A 23,460-nucleotide genomic window follows, 5' to 3' on the forward strand; every position below is an offset into this window, starting at 1 on the left:
AGACCCTAGCAGGAGCTTGAGGGCTGGATTAAAATGGCTGGCGGGCTGGTTCCAGCCCACGGGCCATAGTTTGCCCACCCCGATCTAGTCAACATTAGAAAAGTTGCACAGGTTTAATTAAATCAATCCAATTAAACCAGAGAGAACTCCTGACGTAGACACTGAAACATGAATAAACCTCACTTACATTGGTTTAGTTTAAATCAGTAATTTATTAGCATATGCTAAGCAAAGGTTAAACTGGTTTAGGAGTGTCCACATTAGGGGTTTGACCTGGTTTAATCAGATCAAATTTAGTTAAATTAGTGAAATGTTAATAATATAGGAAAAGCCCTGTCTTCAGAGTCTGACACAGAGATGGGGTGGTAATTGAGCAAGATTCCAGGAAAAGGCGAGGTACGTTCCATGCTAAAAAAAAAAAAAAAAAAATCTGCTGTAGCACAATCTCGTCACATGATTTACTTTGGAAATCTACCCATCCTTACTAAAGGAGTTATATTTCCTATTACATCAGACGATATTTTCTTCCATCCAGCTCTGTAAACTTAAATATTTATATTTCAACATTGACATCTGCATGGCACTTCACCAGTCCCTACCCCAAACTGCTTACATTAAACACAGATCTTGACAATAGACAAGACAAGAATAGGAGAGAACAGTGTAAAAACGTAAGATATGAAGCAGACGTTTGTGAGGTTTGCTAGGGAAAAAGAGAACTGGAAAGCACTAATCTGTACAGTCACTCTTCTGACCTTGAAATCCTTCCCAAAGATCTACTTCTTCTGTGGTGCCTACAGTAAATGGTTATGGGCTTAGCTACACAGGGAAACCTATCAGCATAACCATATCAGTATAACTAAACTACACAATACTGACATAAACTAAACTAGAGAAAGGCACTCTTATTTTGGAATGTGTGTCTGCACTAGGAGTTATACCAGTATAACTATAGTGGTATAATTATAGTACATTTCCCTGTAAAAACAAGCTCCAAATAGATGGACAATAAAAACTTCTGATGTACAAATATTAACCAACTCAGAACCATTCAGCTGTGTACATAACTAGCTGTGTACATAACTAGCCTGTAACTAGCGATACAACCGCATTTGCTCCAACCCCTCAGACAGAGACAAACACCTACAAGATCTCTGTCAAGCTTTCTTACAACTACAATACCCACCTGCAGAAGTAAAGAAACAGATTGATAGAGCCAGAAGAGTTCCCAGAAGTTACCTACTACAGGACAGGCCTAACAAAGAAAATAACAGAACGCCACTAGCCGTCACCTTCAGCCCCCAACTAAAACCCCTCCAACGCATTATTAAGGATCTACAACCTATCCTAAAGGATGACCCAACACTCTCACAAATCTTGGGAGACAGGCCAGTCCTTGCCTACAGACAGCCCCGCAACCTGAAGCAAATACTCACCAACAACCACATACCACACAACAGAACCACTAACCCAGGAACTTATCCTTGCAACAAAGCCCGTTGCCAATTGTGCCCACATATCTATTCAGGGGACACCATCACAGGGCCTAATAACATCAGCCACACTATCAGAGGCTCGTTCACCTGCACATCCACCAATGTGATATATGCCATCATGTGCCAGCAATGCCCCTCTGCCATGTACATTGGTCAAACTGGACAGTCTCTACGTAAAAGAATAAATGGACACAAATCAGATGTCAAGAATTATAACATTCATAAACCAGTCGGAGAACACTTCAATCTCTCTGGTCACACGATCACAGACATGAAGGTCGCTATCTTAAAACAAAAAAACTTCAAATCCAGACTCCAGCGAGAAACTGCTGAATTGGAATTCATTTGCAAATTGGATACTATTAATTTAGGCTTAAATAGAGACTGGGAGTGGCTAAGTCATTATGCAAGGTAGCCTGTTTCCTCTTGTTTTTTCCTCCCCCCCTCCCCCCCCCCCAGATGTTCTGGTTTAACTTGGATTTTAACTTGAAGAGTGGTCAGTTTGGATGAGCTATTACCAGCAGGAGAGTGAGTTTGTGTGTGTATGAAGGTGGGGGGGATGTGAGAGAACCTGGATTTGTGCAGGAAATAGCCCAACTTGATTGTCATGCACATCTGAGGAAGTGAGCTGTAGCTCACGAAAGCTTATGCTCTAATAAATTGGTTAGTCTCTAAGGTGCCACAAGTCCTCCTTTTCTTTTTGCGAATACAGACTAACACGGCTGTTACTCTGAAACCTGTCATTGTGTAAAGAGTTGTCACTTTGGATGGGCTATCACCAGCAGGAGAGTGAATTTGTGTGGGGGGGTGGAGGGTGAGAAAACCTGGATTTGTGCTGGAAATGGCCCACCTGATGATCACTTTAGATAAGCTATTACCAGCAGGACAGTGGGGTGGGAATAGATATTGTTTCATATTCTCTGTGTATATATAAAGCCTGCTGCAGTTTCCACGATATGCATCTGAGGAAGTGAGCTGTAGCTCACGAAAGCTTATGCTCTAATAAATTGGTTAGTCTCTAAGGTGCCACAAGTACTCCTTTTCTTTTTAGGTTTGTATGAGTTTCCTTTGTCTTCTCCTTTTCCTTATTGCGTGTTACACTCACTTATTACATCTTGACTTAATTAGATGGTAGAACTTTTTGGGGTGGGGAAACATCTTTTTACCCTATGATTGCAAAGCATTAGGCACAAATAGCACCTCAGCAGGCCTCCAGGTGCTCCCCGTACTACTGCTACTAATTGTAATAGAGATCAGTTGAAGAAGAGAGAGGATATATTGGGAGACATTTAAAAGGCAAAAAGTGAGGATTTGCATATTCTGTCTTAGGCCTTGTCTACATTAGGCTTTACCTGTATAGTTAAACCATCAAAACCTTATCATGTGGATACAGTTATATCAGAGAAATTGTGTTTATAATGGTATAGTTTGTGCCAGGTTGGGGAACTGGCATAAGCTATGCCAATATAAACACAGGTATACCTGTATAATTGTATTTAGGCTACAGCTGTTACTGGTATAGCTATATCGGTTTAAAAAAAAAACACCACCACTCCTAACTGACATAGCTATGCTGGTAAAAGGTTCTGTAGGTTAGGCTTTACATCATTTTAATCTAGACAGGGCAACCAGCCTCGGCTAAATTTCTTGCCACTTGTTGCTGCTGTTATACCCTCCTCCATATTGTGGCCCTTTCTCCTCCTCCCACCCCCAGCATTGCTTCAGCATCTTTTCTCTGAACTTTTCAACCTCCTCCTCCGCACTTTGGTGCCATTGCTACTGCTTGATATGTCTAAAAATCTCATTTCCATTACTTATCTTCCCAAACACATCCTCCTACACTGTTCTCATAGCCATGTTTGTTATTTGCGTGATTGTTTTACTTCCTTTTATCATTTACATTTTATCATTTTACATTTCTTGCATCTGCTGTCTGGAAGTACTTTTCACATTATTCTGTTCTATATCTGTTCTTAAACAGTCCTCATCATTGAAGTATCTGAAGGTCTTTCAGTCGTGCCTTAAACAATGTGACGAACATCTGTCCTGTGAGTCATTTGTTCTCTCACCCTCTCCCCTACCCCCCAGGGACGGCGGGGGGGAGGAGGGATTGTGTGTGCAGTGTTTGTTTTGGTAAGTTTTTTTTAATTATATGTACATTCAAAGCAGACTAGAGCAACTCATTTTCTCATCAATGTCCTTTCCAATACACTCTAAATCTTTTTTTTTTCCCCATAGGACCCATTTACTGTAGTGGAGATAAGGGGTGATACCAACCATTCAGGTGTTAACACTGTAAAACCTCAAGTGCAAAACACTGGCTCTTTTCAATAAAACTATCTAATTGATGCAGCTTCCTAACCATTGTCACCTTCTCTCTCTGTACATTTAGGGCTTATCTACATGGGGAAGTTACACCCACACAAGATAGGGTGTGAATTTAAACCACTCATACCACCACAACTCCTCATGTGGTTACTTTTATTCTGGTAAAAGGAGGTCTTTTTCCGGTTTAGTCTGTCACTTTGGAAGCAAAAAGAAAAGGAGTACTTGTGGCACCTTAGAGACTAACCTATCTATTTGAGCATAAGCTTTTGTGAGCTACAGCTCACTTCATCGGATGCATACTGTGGAAAGTGTAGAAGATCTTTTTATACACACAAAGCATGAAAAAATACCTCCCCCCACCCCACTCTCCTGCTGGTAATAGCTTATCTAAAGTGATCACTCTCCTTACAATGTGTATGATAATCAAGTTGGGCCATTTCCAGCACAAATCCAGGTTTTCCCATCCACAGCCTCAGAAACAACTCTGACATCATAATCAAAAAGGCTGACAAAGGAGGTGCTGTTGTCATCATTAATAGGTCGGAATATGAACAAGAGGCTTCTCGGCAGCTCTCCAACACCACTTTCTACAAGCCATTACCCTCTGATCCCACTGAGAGTTACCAAAAGAAACTACAGCATTTGCTCAAGAAACTCCCTGAAAAAGCACAAGATCAAATCCGCACAGACACACCCCTGGAACCCCGACCTGGGATATTCTATCTACTACCCAAGATCCATAAACCTGGAAATCCTGGGCTCCCCATCATCTCAGGCATTGTCACCCTGACAGCAGGATTGTCTGGCTATGTAGACTCCCTCCTCAGGCCCTATGCTACCAGCACTCCCAGCTACCTTCGAGACACCACTGACTTCCTGAGGAAACTACAATCCATCGGTGATCTTCCTGATAACACCATCCTGGCCACTATGGATGTAGAAGCCCTCTACACCAACATTCCACACAAAGATGGACTACAAGCCGTCAAGAACACTATCCCCGATAATGTCACGGCTAACCTGGTGGCTGAACTTTGTGACTTTGTCTTTACCCATAACTATTTTACATTTGGGGACAAAGTATACCTTCAGATCAGCGGCACTGCTATGGGTACCCGCATGGCCCCACAGTATGCCAACATTTTTATGGCTGACTTAGAACAACGCTTCCTCAGCTCTCGTCCACTAATGCCCCTACTCTACTTGTGCTATATTGATGACATCTTCATCACCTGGACCCATGGAAAAGAAGCCCTTGAGGAATTCCACCATGATTTCAACAATTTCCATCCCACCATCAACCTCAGCCTGGTCCAGTCCACACAAGAGATCCACTTCCTGGACACTACAGCGCTAATCAACGATGGTTACATAAACACCACCCTATACCGGAAACCTACTGACCGCTATTCCTACCTACATGCCTCCAGCTTTCACCCTGACCACACCACATGATCCATTGTCTACAGCCAAGCTCTGCGATACAACCACATTTGCTCCAACCCCTCAGACAGAGACAAACACCTACAAGATCTCTATCAAGCATTCTTACAACTACAATACCCACCTGCTGAAGTGAAGAAACAGATTGACAGAGCCAGAAGAGTACCCAGAAGTCACCTACTACAGGACAGGCCCAACAAAGAAAATAACAGAACGCCACTAGCCGTCACCTTCAGCCCCCAACTAAAACCCCTCCAACGCATTATTAAGGATCTACAACCTATCCTCAACGACGACCCAACACACTCACAAATCTTGGGAGACAGGCCAGTCCTTGCCTACAGAAAGCCCCCCAACCTGAAGCAAGTGATTTTTTTGGGTGCCTAAACATACTTTAAAGGAGTCTGATATTCAAAAATTCATAGGTATCCAGTCTCTCAAAATCAGATCCCTTTAAGTTTAAAGACAGGTTTCAGAGTAGCAGCCATGTTAGTCTGTATTTGCAAAAAGAATGCATCCGATGAAGTGAGCTGTAGCTCAGGAAAGCTTATGCTCAAATAAATTTGTTAGTCTCTAAAGTGCCACAAGTACTCCTTTTCTTTTTAAGTTTAAAGCATCTCATTTAGGGCTCCCAAAGACCAAGTCTACTTTAGAACCTTTTGCTAGCACACGGATGACTGCATAAACACTGAGGACACAGTAATTCAGCTATGGTTTCCAGTGGTGATGCTCACACCTGGGTGAGGCTGATCTAGGCCCCAAAATTCTGGGTTAACTGTGCAGTGTAGACAGAGTCTCAGTAGGAGTTAAGGCACTTTTTAAAAACTGTGGGAGACATTCTTCTTAATGACAACTAAATTCACTTGTTTACTCATTGTTCAGAGAGAAACTGCTGTCACGTTGTGTAGCCTGGAAGGAGGTTGGGGTTTCTCCACTGCACCTTAAGCTTTTAGGTTTCCTCATTTCTTCCTCAGCTGCATTTGCATAAAGAATGGAACTAGAAGGAATGCATAGCCAAGACTTTCAAAAGTGGCTAGTTCACGGGGCCCCAATGCAGTACCTGCGGGCGCAATGGCACCCGCCAGGTCAGTTGTGTGCACCCACAGGACATGCCACCGCCACCGAGCGCAGCCACCGGAGAACCGGCCGCTGAAATGCTGCTGAGAAGCGTGGCCGTTTTTCGGCAGCATTTTGGCAGCGGCGCTTTTTGTCACTGTCGCTTCTCGGCAGCATTTCAGTGGCGGGGGGGTCTGGCGCCCACCAGTCTTCTGGGAATAGGAATATGCTATTCCCACAGAAAGGTTGGGGACCACTGGGCTAGTTATTTTGGCCAAGTCCATGGGCGGCGGGGTGAACGCGCCCTAGGGGGAGGCTAGTCCCTGGCCCCTCCCCCCCTTCTGTTCCCCCGCCAGAGCCCGGAGCACACTGCCCCACCACGCGCCCCAGCACTGGGCAGGTGAGCGGTGTGGCTGGATTGCCCCTGGCCCCAGCACTGGGCGGGCAGCACGGCCGGAGCTCCCCCTGCCCCAGCTTGGTCCCAGTGGCAGGAGGATGGGGGACATGGTGTGGCATGGTCTTGCGCACCACTGCCCCCAGCCTGCCCACCTGCCCCAGCCTCTCGGCCACAGAAGGGACCAGCAGGCAGGAGGGGGTCTGGTGGAACATGGGCAGGACCACGCTAGGCTGTTTGAGGAGGCATGGCCTCCCCCTGTCTACGATACCCACCGCCCATGGCCAGGTCTATATTTGAAAAGGCTTGTCAGGATGGCTATACAGATAAAAAGGCCTGCTAGCACTGGTGCGGCTTATAGTGGCAACAGAGTGCTTTTCCAGGTATAGCTTAGATCAGTTTGGCAAGCAAAATAAACATCTAGAATAGGACTTTTGGAAGTTTAGAAATCTCAAAAAATCACATTCCTAAGTGACATTCAGGGGCATGTGCAAGTGGAGGGGGGAAAGCAGTGGCACAGGCCCCCCCAATAATTGTTGGGGGCACAAAACTCCTCCAGCCCTGGGGCCACAGTGGTGGGGGGGGTAGGAGAGTGAGCTTCTCTCGGCCCTGAGGCTGTGGTGGCGGGGGAAGGAAGAGCGAGCTCCTGCTGGGCCAGGGCAGGGGGTGGGAGTGAAGCCAGAGCTCCTGCCGAGGCCAGGGGAGGCCTGAGGCGCAAAGCAGGGTTGGGCGCAAGCCACGGCTGGATAAGGCACCGCCCTCTCCCGGGGGGCGGCGACTCCTCTGGACACGAGCTGGGCCCTTCCTGTGGATCACCCCAGCTTTGACAGGGTCGCTTGCCTCTCCCACTCCATGGAGATGTGGGGAGGAGGTGTTCTACCTTGGCCAGCGTTGGCAGCTGACTTAAAACTGATGCAGACCAGGGGAATCCGACTGTTTTAATTAAGACAAAGCACTGCAAAGGCCAACGGTGAGTGTTGATGTAATGTGATTTCTGCCCAGTGCTCTGAATGTCAACGTGAGCGAGTTCCTGCCAGGAGGACAGGACGAGTGGGCTCCTCCCAAGACTGGGACGAGGGGAAGGAACAGAACACGCACCCTCCACCCCAAAAGGGGTCAAAGTTAAGTTTCTGCACATACCCCTGCTGACTTTACTATGGCCAGGTCTACACTAGGTGCTTTTGCTGGCACAGCTGTGTCAGCTTGGGGCACTGGATCCTGACTGGCATAGCCGTGCTGGTAAAAGCCCCTCATATAGGCACAGAAATATGGATAAAACTTCATTTTACCCATACAGCTTGTTTTGTTCAAAGTGAGTGGTTTTATTATACAACTTTGCCAGCAATCTGCATCCACAATAGGAGCACTTTGCCAATATGCTATACCAGTAAAAGAGTCCTTGTATAGAAGCTGGTAGGCTCAGGGCATACTGGCAAAGTTTCTAATGCAGACCTGATCTTACCCTGTTCATGTTTAACTACAATAGCTTTTAAATGGTCTCCTTTAAACTTGAAAGTCAAAACCAGCTATATAGGGGATAAGGAGGGATGGAGTTCCCACCTTTGTGCTAGGATGGCTGGCTGGAGCTACTATGGCTAATAGTGTATGGGTTCCACTATGGCTGCTTCTTCATCGTGGAGATGGAAACCAAAAACACTTTATAAGTGGAAGCTTTAGACTCTCCTCCAGTATGTGAGAAAATCCCTAAATGCAGCATGCCCCCCATCTTCTTTCATGCCTGTAATATTTCATTAGTGTTGGTATGAGGCTGTGTGTTTTTTTTCTGCAAAATCTCTCAAGAATTGCTCGTTTCACTACACTAAATTTTTAGGTTTGGGTCCTGTTAAAGGAACAGTGTAGTGATCTGAAGTAATAAATGAGAGGCTATAACATCTCTGATAGTGAAGTATTCTTATACCAGATATATATTAAAAATGTCAACTATTTCTAAAAATACCTGCTGCTGTTTCATTAGCCTCCCTAACTGTGCTCCACTGGTTCAATAGCTTGATCTGTATTACGGACACTCTTGAAAGATTTCCCAGTTGCTAATGTTGGTTTAACTGTAACAGTGTTAATAATGTTGGAAGCGCTAGTGTAGACAAGGCTACCATTACAGCGTTCATAACCACATCCATTAGACTTGTTCCTAGTAAGTTAGATGACAAGGTGCTGAAAATGGAACCAGCAGCAAAACTAGCTGTCAACAGTAGGGATTTTAATACAGTAAAAGCTTTTCTATCTGGCATGTTAGGGGAATGTTACTCAATGTATATCTTTTCCGACTTAAATGGCAAACAGTGGCTGGAAAGCATGGTAGAGGAAAAGTGTAAAACCAGTTTTTTTAGCAAATTCCAAGATAACAGATTTCAGATATTTTATGTACATTTATTTTTGTCTTCAGCATTTGAATTTTCCTGGAGGAGGATTTCACTTAATTTTCTTCAGCTGTATTCCCAGAGATAAAGACTTCAGATTCTATTGCCACCTCTTATAGCAGTGGTTTTCAAACTGCAAGCTGAATATAAGGCACTGGGTTGCGGTGGCTCTGGTCAGCACCTCTGACCGGGCCGTTAAAAGTCCCATCAGCGGTGCTGCCCGGCTAAGGCAGGCTAGTCCCTACTTGTTCTGACACTGCGTTGTGCCCCGGAAGCAGCCAGCAGATGTCTGGCTCCTAGACGGAGAGGCCAGAGGGCTCCCTGTGCTGCTCCCACCCTGAGCACTGGTTCGGCACTCCCACTGGCTGGTTCCCAGCCAGTGGGAGCTGGGGTGGTAGTGTCTACAGGCGAGAGCCACACGGACCGCTTGTGCACCTCTGCCTAGGAGCCGGACCTGCTGCTAGTGGCTTCTGGGGTGCGGCACGCTCCACAATGCCAGGACAGGCAGGAAGCCTGCCTTAGCACCCTAGCTGCTGAGCAGGAGCCTCCTGAGGTGAGCCCCTTCCTGCACACCAAACCCCTCATCCCTGGCCCCACCCCAGAGCCTGCATGCCCAGCCCACAGCCCTGACTCCCTCCCACAGACCAACCCTCTGCCCCAGCCCAAATCCCCCTCCCACACCCTGAACCCCTCATTCCCAGGCTCACCCCACAGCCCTCACCCCCATCCCCAGCTCCGTTGGGTCACAGGCATCAACAATTTTCTTCAACTGGGTCGCCAGAAAAAAAAAAGTTTGAAAACCACTGATGTAGATAGGGCTATTCCTGTCAACATAGCTACTGCCTCTTGGGGAAGTGGATTAACTACGCCAAGGGGAGAACTGTCTTTCCTAAAGCAAAACACTGCATCAGCTCAGCTGCATCACTGTAGTAAGTACAGATCTGCCCTGTATCTATTGACTTTCAGGGTGTCCTGCAAAGCCTATCTATTTCCCTGGACTTCTGGGGAGGGATGATATAATGTCTGGGTATCTTCACAGAGATTGGTTCATGCTCTTTATTTGTTTATACTCTGGTGGATTATATGGTGATGGGTTGTTGTGAGGCCAACTGTATGTTTGTTTCATTGGGTAGGTCTTCACGGCCGTTAACTGACATTAGCCTAGCTTGAGCAAGAGCAGTCACACTGCACAACACAAGATGCACTCACATGTGTGGCACTAATACTAATAACCCTGGGTTTTTTGCAAATGCTATAAATTGAGCCACTCTCTGAATACTTTTCCAAGTGCATTGTAGAGAACTTGTCTGTCCTTTTTGGGCACCCATGGAGAATTGTGGAAGGCATTAGAGGATTGCAGAGCAGTCACATTAGCAGCTGCTGAATTGTGCTAACTCAAGGTTTACTCTATACTCCCCGACAGGCCAACTACCTTGAGTTAAAAACACCACCACTCCTGAGTTGAGTCCCTCTACATAGAAAACCCCTTAAGTTAACTTTGCAGCAAGGACAAGCTCATTACTTTGGGTTGTGGATGTTTTATAAAAATGTCAAGGTGCCAAGATCTGTTTATGAAAGATGAAAATAAATGAATAGCTTAGGTCTTGGCTTTATTTGGAACTAGTTCCAATTCAGCCATCATGTCCAGAAACTGTAGCTTCAAGGTGCAAATCCCCAGTGTAGATAAGGAAAGCAACAATTTCTCCTGTTTGTACTTGCCTTACTTACAGTTGGGGTTGCACCAGTGCAGTGACACCATTTGCTCGCCACTGTGGCTGAATCTCAAGTATACAGAAGGCCTTAGATTACTTGAAACTATAGGTACATATCCTATCATGGATGACTCAATCCTCCATCCTTACAAGGTACAGTATGGAAACTGAGTTCCCTGAAGTATTTTGTGTATGAAATCTCTCACATAATATTTTAAAAAGGTGAGGTCTCATCCATTGAGCATGGATATCAAAAATCCCATGGTACTTTATATAAGAGGAGGGTTAGCTTCAGAGGAGTTGATCAAAATGTTCCTTCCTCCTGCAAAAGACCTCCACTGTTCTGTAGCATGTTGTGCATTAATAAGTTACTAGGGTGGAGTTGCTGCAGGTGGCTACAAAGTAAAAAGCTGTGAGTGATCATACTTTACTGAGTTAACAACAATTGAAGTAAACAGTAAACTTTCCAAGAATAACATTCAGTGAGGCAATGAAAGCAGACAAGCTGAGTAACAGATACTGCTGAGGACAATTCATATTTTGTAATTTAATTTGCACAGACTGGACTGTGTGTGGGGAAATATTTAATTAAAAGATACAAGATGTGATGTAATCCTCTTCAATTTCTCTGCCAGAAATAGCAACCAAGTTACACAAAGTTGACAAATGAGCAATGGGTTGGTTTAAAAGATTTAATATCTAGCTGAATTAATTACTGTCAATAGGATAAAAATTCTAACTGCAATTATAGTCTGTCACAACACTATCTTCGACACTCTCCCCTCTGGAATAATTTTGAGCTCATTCCTGGATGGCTCTAGAATTCCCTCTCTTTTATCTCCACCAAGCAATTAAGTGTCATATGTGAGCACTTTAAAGTAGTTTCAAGGATTTCTAGAAAGAGGAAGCATGGGATGGGGAGTCCAGACCTGAGTTCTATTCCTGGCTCTAGCATGTGACTTGGCCAAATCATTCAACTTTCACTATATTGCAGTTTATATCTGGAAATTGGGGAACAAATACTTACCTCAAAGGTATGTTGTGAGGCATAAACAATATTTGTCATGTTCTGAGATGGAAGGTGTGATAGTAGTCCAAAGTACTATTTTGTTCCACCTTTAGTTAAAGGTTAGACCTACTGGGCATCTGGTTTTGATTGGGGTCTCATGGTGATATTAGAGCAGGTTTTACTGTATGTTGGCTAGACCAATTCTATTATAAAGAAGGTCTCCCATAAGTATTTGTAAGCTGTGAAATTGTAAAGGTTTGCTGTTTTGATTTTCTTAATCTTAACAGAAATTTTTTTTTAAATGGAAGGATAATTTTCTGCTGTCTACATTTCATGTTGATTAAAAACAACAAGATTCCCAAGATATACACTTAGAAAGTGATGGGACCGGCAGGTCCCTGGGCGTGTTCCCTAAGTGCCTGCACAGCACTAAATAGGTTGCTGCGCCACCACACAGCTTACAGGGAACTTGGGTCCACTGATTAAAAAAAAAAAAAAAAAAGATTTTTAAGCCTCCAAAAAAAAAACCACCATTTGAACAACAATCGCCATCTTTTAAAAGCTGCTACTGAGCTTGCACAGGAACAACTTTTCCTGAAGATTTTAAATACAATGTTATTCCTACCTCAGTCTTTTTAAATGAGTGTTCTCCCACCAGAGTGTTGTGTGTAAGGGAGCTGGTGAAGTTGTTATGCAGCAACAGAACCTCAAAACATAGCTTAAAGCAAGCCTCCAAAACCCTTAAGCTTAGATGTCCCAGGACCAGGTACTTGAACAGGACACCTATACAGTGGGAGATTTAACTGAATGTTTTACTGGTAGGGATGTAAAGGGGGAAAAGAGAGAGAGAGAGGGGAAAGTTGCCAAATAGTTGGAAGTGAGAGTCGAGAGAACATAATGGACAAGAGCATACAGAATTGCTTTCAGAAAAACCTGCTCTAGTTCAATCATCACAATTTGATGCAGTAATGACCAAATGAAATTCTATGACCTGCTAGCTGGACATCAGACAAGATGATGGTCATGGCCTTCTCTGGCCTTTATTTATTTTTTAAAGAGGACAACACTATTCTGGCTTGTCAAGTCAAGAAAGAAGAGGGCTGAACAAGAAAATAATAATTAAAAAAAAGTAAAAGGAATAGTGGAAAGGTGTTGGAGGGTTAGAATGATAAAGGAAAAGATCAAGTGGAGATTGGCTTTTAGATTACTAAAGTTTATTTATGTAATTCACTTAGTTTCAGAAAAACATTCCAAATTAAATATGAAAAAAGGAAACACCTGTTAATCTGAAACTGAGAGGGAGATGATAGCAGAAAGTTGTTCATGCCCAGACTAATTCAAAATTTACATAGGAACATAAGAATGGCCATCCTGGATCAGACCAATGGACCATCTAGCCCAGTATCCTGTCTTCTGATAGTGGCCAATGCCAGGTGCTTCAAACTGAATGAACAGAACAGGGCAATTATCTCATGATCCACTCCCTGTTATCCCAGCACCCACCTTCTGGCATTCAGAGGCTAGGGACACCCAGAGCCTGGGATTGCATCCCTGGCCAATCTTGGCTAATAGCCATTTATGGACCTATCCTCCATGAACTTATCTAGCTTTTTTTTTTAACCCAGTTACTCTTTTGGCCTTCACAACAGCCCCCCAATAACAAATTCCACAGGTTGACTGTGCGTTGTGTGAAGTAGTACTGCTTTTGTTTGTTTTAAACCTGCTGCCTAGTTATTTCATTGGATGACCCCAAGTTCTTGTGTTATGTGAAGGACTAAACAAACACTTTATTCAGTTTCTCTACACCATTCATGATTTTATAGACCTCTAGCATATTCCCTCCCCCTTAGTCATCTCTTTTTCCAAGTTGAATAGTCCCAGCTTTTTTTAATCTCTCCTCATATGGAAGATATTCCATACCCTTAATCATTTTTGCTGACCATCTCTGTACCTTTTCCAATATATCTTTTTAAAATGGGGCAACCAGCACTGTGCGCAGTATTCAAAGTGTGGGTGCACCATGTATTTATATAGCAGCATTATGATATTTTCTGTCTTATTATCTATCCCTTTCCTAATGGTTGCTAACATTCTGTTAGCTTTTTTGACTGCCACTTCACCTGACCAGATGTTTTCAGAGAACTATCTGCAATGACACCAAGATCTTTGAGTGATAACGGCTAATTTAGATCCCATCATTTTGTATGTATAGCTGGATGATGTTTTCCAACGTGCGCTACTTTGCATTTATCTACAGTGAATTTTATCTGCAATTTTATTGCCCAGTCACCTAGTTTAGCGACATCCCTTTGTAACTCTTCAAAATCTGCTTTGAACTTACCATAAGTAATTTTGTATAGTCTTCAAATTTTGCAACCTTACTGTTTACCCCTTCTTCCAGATCATTTATAATATGTTGAACAGTACTGGTCCCAGTAAAAATCCCTGGAGATCACCACTATTTACCTCTCTCCATTCTGAAAACTGTGTTTATTTTTACTCTGTTTCCTGTCTTTTAACCAGTTACTGATTCATGAGGACTTTCTCTCCTATCCCATAACTGCTTACTTTGCTTAGAGCCTTTGGTGATGGACCTTGTAAGGCTTTCTTAAAATCCAAGTACACTGTAACAACTGGGTCACCCTTGTTCACATTTATTGATGCCCTCAAAGAATTCTAATGAATTGGTGAGGTATGATTTCCCTTTACAAAAGCCATGTTGACTCTTCCCCAACAGATCATATTGATCTGTGTCCGCTCATTCTGTTCTTTACTATAGTTTCAACTAACTTGCCTGGTGCTGAAGTTAGGCTTACTGGCCTGTAATTGCCAGGATTGCCTCTGGAGCCTTTTTTAAAAATGGGTGTCACACTACCTATCCTCCAGTCATCTGGTACAGAAGCTAATTTAAGTGATAGGTTACATACCACAGTAAATACTTCTGACATTTGAGCATCTAACTAAGTTTATGGGACAGGTATTTGAAGAAACTACATTGCACAGTGACTGGTATTTGTATACTATGCCATGAAACACTGTTAGAATGTCGTAATGAATTGGACAGGTCATCCTTACCTGGTGTCTGTAATTGTACCAGCCATTTGACCCTGCTACGATGACAATCCAGTGCTTGCCTCCATCTTCAGGATCCTCGAGAGGAAATGTGTTGATTCCCAGGATACAGCCTAGCAATACAATTGCTTTCAAAATCATTCTCTTCTTTCTTTACTCCACAACTCCAGAAACTAAGGAATAAATTTCAAAGACTAGGTCAGAAGATGGTAGAATAAAGCCAAAGCAGCAATTTCTGCATTTTAAAAATACAGCACATTGCAATACAGGTGTGATTCAGTTCCTGTTAGTTTGACATTGAAGTGAAAATACAACTACCCAGAATAAAAAAGTCTTTGAAGGAATACAAATGAACCAAAATAAATGAAGCCAAAAGACCTGGATATTTTGTTCTACAGTAGCTAGTAAATTGGTTAGGACCCATATGCGTGAAATGAGTATCACTATCATCCACATTTTACAGATAAAAATCTTCTGAAATAAAAACCCATGAGACTTTTCATAACACTTTTCATTCTATTTGGTTTCTTCAGTCCCTGCTCTCCTTACAGTGTGTATGGTAACACCCATTGTTTCATGTTCTCTGTGTATATAAAATCTCCCCACTGTATTTTCCACTGTTCTTTCATAATAATCATTCACCTTTGGCGTAACACAAAAAAGATGAGACTAAACTACTCCCACTCCAATGCTGGTCTCCTTTCAGACAGAACTGATAATCATTTTGACCTCTTACTGTTACATGGATAACCAGAGGGTAACATGGCCCCAGGCCTGCTATTCTAGAACCTGCCTTGGGCAGACATGTACAAGGAAAAAAAAATACCCAAGACTAGGGATTTAGGACATGTAAATTACTCTTTCACTGTAAATTATATTGTGGAAACCAAATAATGTCTATTCCTAGGCAAATCCCGAAGCGTTACAGCCTCCTGGCAAATTGAGCATCACCCAAACCGATCTCTGGCAAGGTGCTTAAAATGATCTATTCAATTTGTCCGCCACTGGCAATTTTGTCGCACCACCAAAGCTTTTCCTGACTACATGATCAGCCATATAGTTATATTCCTTGGTACACATGCTTCAGAATTTTGTTGGTCCTCATTCGGATATGTCCATACCAAGAAAGCCATCAAAACCAAACCAGTGCTGATGGTGGCAGTTGCTGGGTTTGGCTTCAAATAACCTCATTTATGATCTTGTCCGGCTACTTTATATGAAGCAGCTGACAAAGATTGTAAGAATCAAAAACTTTAAAGGAGTGGTTTTTGGCTTTCTTCAGTGCCCACCTTCCACACAATAGTCTGCATAAGAGTGATTCTATAGATCTGCAGCTTTGCAGCAAGCTTGATGCCACAACCACACCACAGAGCCTGTTGAAGGGCCCAAAACATAGCAGCAGCTGCTGCCATACGTGTCTACATCTTTCAAGCACCCTGCAGCACTATCTATGACTCTGCTCAACTGTTTACAGCTGCTACCTGCTCGATGTCTCATCTGGACAGGTTAATACTGAGCTGGTTGTAATCTGGAGCTGGAGTCTGCTTGATGGTAATGGCCAGGAACTTAATTTTATCTGGATTAATGAGACCACCAATGTGTGCTGCTTCTTGCTCAACCAGACTGGTGAATCACTACAGCTGATGGCCAAACTGAGTCAACAAGGCAGTGTCATAGGCATATTCAAGATCTCAAAGCAAAATGGAGTTCAGCTCAATGTCTAATAGACCTTAAATTTTAAATAGAGATTAATTTCTATACAACATTTGCAGTGTTTACTTTTCATCAGTCCTATTCGTCTGTCACGTTCTGTTTCATGATTTAGTCCCTCTGTTTTAAATTTAGAGCAGAAAAAAGTAAACTAGACAGCAATACTAGCAAGGTACAAAAAGAAATTATAAATGCTAACATCTGCAGGGTTTTCTGAATAGCTTTTAGAACAAACTCAAACAGGTATAGTAGCTCTTTTACACATTTACTAATTCACTGCTTGATTCTAACTTTTAAAAAATGTCTGAGGGACAAGCCTAGACTGTTGAAAAGATGTTAGGTAGATTAAAAAGACAGTGTGCTGTGCTGTGTTGAAAGAGGAAACCAGACCAGTAATGTGAGGGGGAAAATATTCCTTGTCACATGCTAACCTTCAGGTCACAAACTGCAACAGGAAACCTGTTCAATTAATTTGATTACCAAGAATTCACAGGTACACAGAAGTACAATTGTAATAAATTCCTCTCATTTTCTTTAAAAATAAAAGACAACTGCAATTCTCAGTCTAGTAATAAAGTAGAACCGTGGGAATATACATATTATGTGCAGTATGTCTTGTTATACATGACAAAAAGAAATGGTCTCTCCCCTGAAGGGTTTAAAATTCACAAAGATCAAATGTGCTGGGTGACCTGGATGATGGTGATAATTTAGATCTAATTACCTAGTCACCTTAGATACAGCAATTTTAATAACTGATAAGAGGTCTTCACTATATTTAGAATGATAAACACTGCAGTTGTTTACAGCTACAGTAGAACACCAGAGTTACGAAAACCAGAGTTACAAACTGCCTGGTCAACCACACACCTCATTTGGAACTGGAAGTATACGTAATCAAGCAGCAGACACACAAAAAAGCACATATTGTATAATACAGGACTGTGTTAAACATAAACTAAAAAAAAATTTTTTTAAGTGTGACAAGGTAAGAAAACTGTTTCTGTGCTTTAGAGACTAACAAATTTATTTGAGCATAAGCTTTCGTGAGCTACAGCTCACTTCATCGGATGCATGCAGTGGAAACTACACAATGGTAGATATGTGCCAGCAATGCCCCTCTGCCATGTACATTGGCCAAACTGGACAGTCCCTACGTAAAAGAATAAAATGGACACAAATCAGACGTCAAGAATTATAACATTCAAAAACCAGTTGGAGAACACTTCAATCTCTCCGGTCACTCGATTACAGACCTAAAAGTCGCAATTCTTCAACAAAAAACTTCAAAAAACAGACTCCAACGAGAGACTGTTGAATTGGAATTAATTTGCAAACTGGACACCATTAAATTGGGCTGGAATAAAGACTGGGAGTGGATGTGTCATTACACAGAGTAAAACTATTTCCCCATTTTTATTTTTCCCCCCTACTGTTCCTCACACGTTCTTGTCAACTGCTGGAAATGGCCCACCTTGATTGTCGCTACAAAAGGTTGTTGTTTTTTTTCTCTCCTGCTGATAATAGCTCACCTTAGCTGATCACTCTCAGTGTGTAGGGTAACACTCATTGTTTCATATTCTCTGTGTATATAAAATCTCCCCACTGTATTTTCCACTGCATGCATCCAATGAAGTGAGCTGTAGCTCACGAAAGCTTATGCTCAAATAAATTTGTTAGTCTCTAAGGTGCCACAAGTACTCCTTTTCTTTTTGCGGATATAGACTAACACGGCTGCTACTCTGAAACCTGTTTCTGTGCTTGTTTCATTTAAAATTAGCATGATTAAAAGCAGCATTGTTCTTCTGCATAGTAAAGTTTCAATGCTGTATTAAGTCAATGTTCAGCTGTAAACTTTTGAACAACCAAAATGTTTTGTTCAGAGCTACACACATTTCAGATTCACAAACTCTGAACAAAAAAACATTATGGCTGTTCTTTCAAAAGTTTACAACTGACTTAAAAAAAGATTTGACAAGGTAAGGAAAGTGTTTGTGCTTGTTTCATTTAAATTAAGATGGTCAAAAGCAGCATTGTTCTTCTGCATAGGAAAGTTTCAAAGCTGTAGTAAGTCAGTTGTAAACTTTTGAAAGAACAGCCATAATGTTTTTTTGTTCAGAGTTTGTGAATCTGAAATGTGTGTAGCTCTGAACAAAACATTTTGGTTGTTTAAAAGTTTACAGCTGAACATTGACTTAATACAGCATTGAAACTTTACTATGCAAAAAACAATGCTGCTTTTGACCATCTTAATTTAAATGAAACAAGCACAAACACTTTCCTTACCTTGTCAAATCTTTTTTTAAGTCAGTTGTAAACTTTTGAAAGAACAGCCATAATGTTTTTTTGTTCAGAGTTTGTGAATCTGAAATGTGTGTAGCTCTGAACAAAACATTTTGGTTGTTTAAAAGTTTACAGCTGAACATTGACTTAATACAGCATTGAAACTTTACTATGCAAAAAACAATGCTGCTTTTGACCATCTTAATTTAAATGAAACAAGCACAAACACTTTCCTTACCTTGTCAAATCTTGTTTTTTTTTTTAAAACTTTCCCTTTTTTTTTTAGGGGTTTATGTTTAACACAGTACTGTACTGCATTTGCTTTTGTTTGTTTCTGCTGCTGTCTGGTTGCATACATCAAGTTCCAAATAAGGTGTGTGGTTGACCAGCCAATTTGTAACTCTGTTGTTTGTAACTAAGGTTCTACGGTAAGTGGCTGGATCAGAAGTGCAAAGTAACCACAGCTCTCACTGAAATCAGCATGTAGAAAATCTCCTAATTTCTATAATTCAGTGGGGATTTTCCCGCTTTAATTCCCTTTTAAAAATATATTTTGCAAGCAGTAGAGGCTGGGGTTAGATATTGATAATTACGGCATGAAGCTTTACTAAATCCACTAGTGACTGATATATGCATTAATTATTACTGGAATTAGTGGTTTCTTGTGATCATTTATGCAAAAAATGGTACAGTCATTGAAAATGTGCAAAGGCCATATTTACAGTAAATAGAAAGTATTCCAGTCCGTATTTTAATCAAGACAGCCTTTATTTTACAATAAAAATTGTGTAAAGCAATTTAACAATTAACCTTAAGTTTAAAATTGCTTCAAACTGCTATCCCAGTGCTAGCTCATCCATTCCTACAGCAGCAGGAGCAGTGACATGCCCCCATTTCCCAGCAAAAATGAGACAGCAGCTCCTCCCTGTGACTGAGACAAACTAATAGCCCTATTCTTAACATCCTAAGAAATCCAGGTTGTAACATGACAGTTCTCGAGGTCTCAGTGAAATTGGTTCAGCTGTTTACTTTCAAATCCACCTACTCACATACTTAACATGTAGGGACATTTTGTCAGTAATTTTTTTATCATGAAATAGTTGTCCAAGCTGCAGGTACATATCAATGCAAAAATTTATATAATGTGTTATGCATCATTCTGTAAACAGGACTACCACTACTTTGAGCGTGAACAGTAAAAAATAAGCACTTTGGTCAGCCATGGTAGATCAAGTTGGTTATGACACCTTTTTATAGCGAGGAGGGAGGTTTGGGGAAACATAACTAGAAAACTTTATACTTAACATTTTTCTAATTGTTCATTATGATTTGTCTTGCCATTTTATACTTTTAGACTTTTAGGGCAGGAACAGTATCATACTGTGTACTTCTACAGTGTTCAGTCCAACCCTGATTAGAGTTTGGGGCACTACTATAATATAAATGTTTAACAGATTTTCATATAAAGCTAATACTGTCCACCTCAACTATAAAAAAAAAATGCATGTAAGTGCAATAGGGCATTTCCAACTTAATCCGCAGAGTGTGGGGAAAGTCCATTATCTATGCAGGAAATTTTAAATTCTTTTGACTAGTGTTCCAATGAAAACCTTACCTTAGAACAGTGGCTCTCAACCTTTCCAGACTGCTGTACCCCTTTCAGAAGTCTGATTTGTCTTGCATACCCCCAAGTTTCACCTCACTTAAAAACGACTTGCTTACAAAATCAGACATAAAAATATAAAAGTGTCTCAGCGCACTATTGCTGAAAATTGGCTTACTTTCTCATTTTTACCATATAAATATTGTACTTCATTTCAGTGTATAGTATACTAAGAAATATAAACAAGTCATTGTCGGTATAAAACTTTACTTGGTATTGACTTCCCTAATGCATTTTATGTAGCCGCTTACAAAACTAGGCAAATATCTAGGTGAGCTGATGTACCCCCTGGAAGACCTCTGCATACTCCCAGGATACGTGTACCCCTGGTTGAGAACCACTGTCCTAGAGGACCAAATCTATGCATGCCAGATAGTAAGAGACTTCTTCTCCCACAAAAATGTTCCCACTTTCTTCTATGCCCTTCCCTTTATGCATGGAATGCTTTTCCTGAGCTGCTCTTCAAAACCAGTACCTCCCTCCACATTCATCCCTGCTGATGAACAACTTGAAGTGTGAGAAAAGAAACTGACTAATAACGGCTAGACTGAGGTGCAACTGATAATGGCCTTATGTTTAACAACAATAAACAAACGCTCAAGCTGAAGCTATTCCTTACTGTGATCACTTTATTTGTATATTTTTCCTCTGCACTTGCATCTACTTTTAGATTGTGCAGGGATTATAGCTTCCTTTGTTTATTCAATGCCTAACCCATTATAGTTTCTCTTGGAAACAGTGGATCTAGTTTTTAAGTCTGTCAATGATGCTCATAAAAGGTTGTATGAATTTATTATTACTAACTACACCGACCAATTACATACACCAGGCTCCTAAGTAAATTACTTCCCTACAACTCTGTCTTGTGCAAAAGTTTCCTTAGCAAAGCCCCAGGTCACACAGGTGGTGTTTCCTTTCAGTTCCTCTTTACCATTTCTTTAGCTCAGTGCAAACAGCTGCACCTGGATTTTGTAGCTGATCAGTTGTTTCTCTATTTAAAAACAACTTGTAATGCCATTTTCAGTGGGTTGGTTTTACACCACTAACAGAGGCTGGACACTGCAATGGACACCCATTTCAGACCAAGCAGAATTACTGTTAGCCCCTTATATATTTGAATAAAACCCCTTGGCTGGACTGGTGGGTCAACGCCTAGTAGCTGTAGCCTGTTGACTTAAGGGGTCTTGGCACAGTATTAGTGGGAATGAGACATCACCCCTATCTATGCTTTATGTGGTCCAGGTCCACTGCGAGCTGAGGAAATCCCCTCCTCCCCCCTCAAGAAGAACTCCCCTGTACCCACTGCCCCCAGCGGGCTGCTAATGACCGGACAGGCCGGAGTCTTGCTCTGCCCCTTTCCCCGCTCAGTGCCCAGCCCCCCAGCACAGGGTGGATCCGCGACGCGCCCCTGCCCGCTGGTGTCCAGACCCCTCGCAGGGCGAGGTCCCTCACCTCCCCCGCCCCCTCCCATCCCTACAGCCATTTCTTGCCCCGCCCCCACTCTCCAGAAGGGCTCCCCTCCGCCCAGCCCCCCACAGCTCTGCCCCCGCCCCGCGTGCCCAGGGCGCAGGCTGGTTTCCCTTCGCCCGCCCAGGCAGCGCTGCCTCCCTTCGGGCCGGCTCTTACCCAGACCGGGTACTAGGCGGGAAACGCCTCTAACTCCTCACGCGCACCTCGACCGCTGTGATTTGCGGCGGACGGCCAGGGTCTTTGTATAGAGCCAGCCGGCCTCAGGCTGGGCGGGGAGACGGGTGAGTGGCGGCGCCATCGGCCAATCCTGTCAGCGCAGAGGCGCAGCCAGAGGCCGTCCTACAGTTCCCAGAATGCAGTGCTCTGCCTCCGGCAGCAAATCCAACGGCCCTCGGTGCAATGCATGCTGGGAGTCGTAGTGCTCAGGTGTTCAGTGCGAAAGATAAGGGCTCGGCACCGTTTGGCACGTGATGGTTGTGCCCGACGGAGAATCCAACCTGGGTGTGATCTAGGCTACAGGCCACCCCTGGGGTGACCATCTTTCTTGGGTGGAAGTAAGGGGAAACCACATGCAAGTTGAGGGACAACACTTTATTTTAAGGAGCATTTTAGGGAAATGCCATTTCCCTTAGCATAGTATATATTTTTCTCTTGTGTACGATTCTACAAGTATGCAATGCAATTAGCATAAGCTTCTATTTAATTTTAGATTTTTACTTATACGTTTTAATACATTTAATATACCATAAAATAATAAGGGACAAGTGGTCACTCTAAGGGACAAAACAATGAAATAAGGGTGTGTCCCTTAAAATAAGGGATTGGGTCGTTGCCCTACCATAACATGTCTGTAAAGTGCTTTGGACCTTTGAAGTGATATATAAGTGCTAAATATTATAGGGTTTTGTCAACAGGATAAATTTACTGGCATCATTATATCAGTATAATTATATTGCTGTAGTTATAGCCTTAATTCTCCACGTGGATATTATTCTGAGTGCCTTTTTCTGTTTTAGCTAAACGTATGTTGCTTTGGAAGCCGTATAAACTAACCTAGAAAAAGGCGCCATTGTTCAGGAATAAGAGTGTCCCCTGGGGAGTTATCCTGTTACCATGGTATAACTATAGCAATATTTCCCTATGAGCATAATCCCATAGGCAACCCTGTCTTCCAGTATAGCTTGTTCCCATTAGATATACAAGTAAAAGCTATTTCAGTTTAAAAATAAGTGTAAAATCACATCCCAGACTGAAATAGCTAAATTAGTACAAAAACTGTCTGTAGACCTTACAACTTTGCTGAGTCAATGTAAGGGTTGCAGTTTTGAACCTTTAACAAAGAAGTTCTCTCCCAAAATATTAATTAGTCATTTCAATTAAATATGTGTTAAGAAATTAAAACAAAAAATACCAGAAAACTTTCAAGTTTTACAAATATATATATAT

The 23,460-nt window shown here is 42.2% G+C and overlaps 1 protein-coding gene across 1 annotated transcript in view; it reads right to left on the reverse strand.

The window, feature by feature from the left end:
* Positions 1-22,303, reverse strand: part of LGMN (legumain) — a 42,102-nt gene extending 19,799 nt beyond the window's left edge. The window contains exons 1-2 of the mRNA XM_073349482.1: positions 22,171-22,303; positions 14,892-15,061 (exon numbers count right to left, since the gene is read on the reverse strand). Of these exons, the coding sequence (XP_073205583.1) occupies positions 14,892-15,029 (138 nt within the window). The 5' untranslated portion in view covers positions 15,030-15,061; positions 22,171-22,303. The remainder of the gene's footprint in view (positions 1-14,891; positions 15,062-22,170) is intronic.
* Between the last annotated feature and the right edge of the window lie 1,157 nt (positions 22,304-23,460).

This window comes from Lepidochelys kempii, chromosome 6, assembly GCF_965140285.1.
Source record: "Lepidochelys kempii isolate rLepKem1 chromosome 6, rLepKem1.hap1, whole genome shotgun sequence".
Lineage (NCBI taxonomy): Eukaryota > Metazoa > Chordata > Testudines > Cheloniidae > Lepidochelys > Lepidochelys kempii.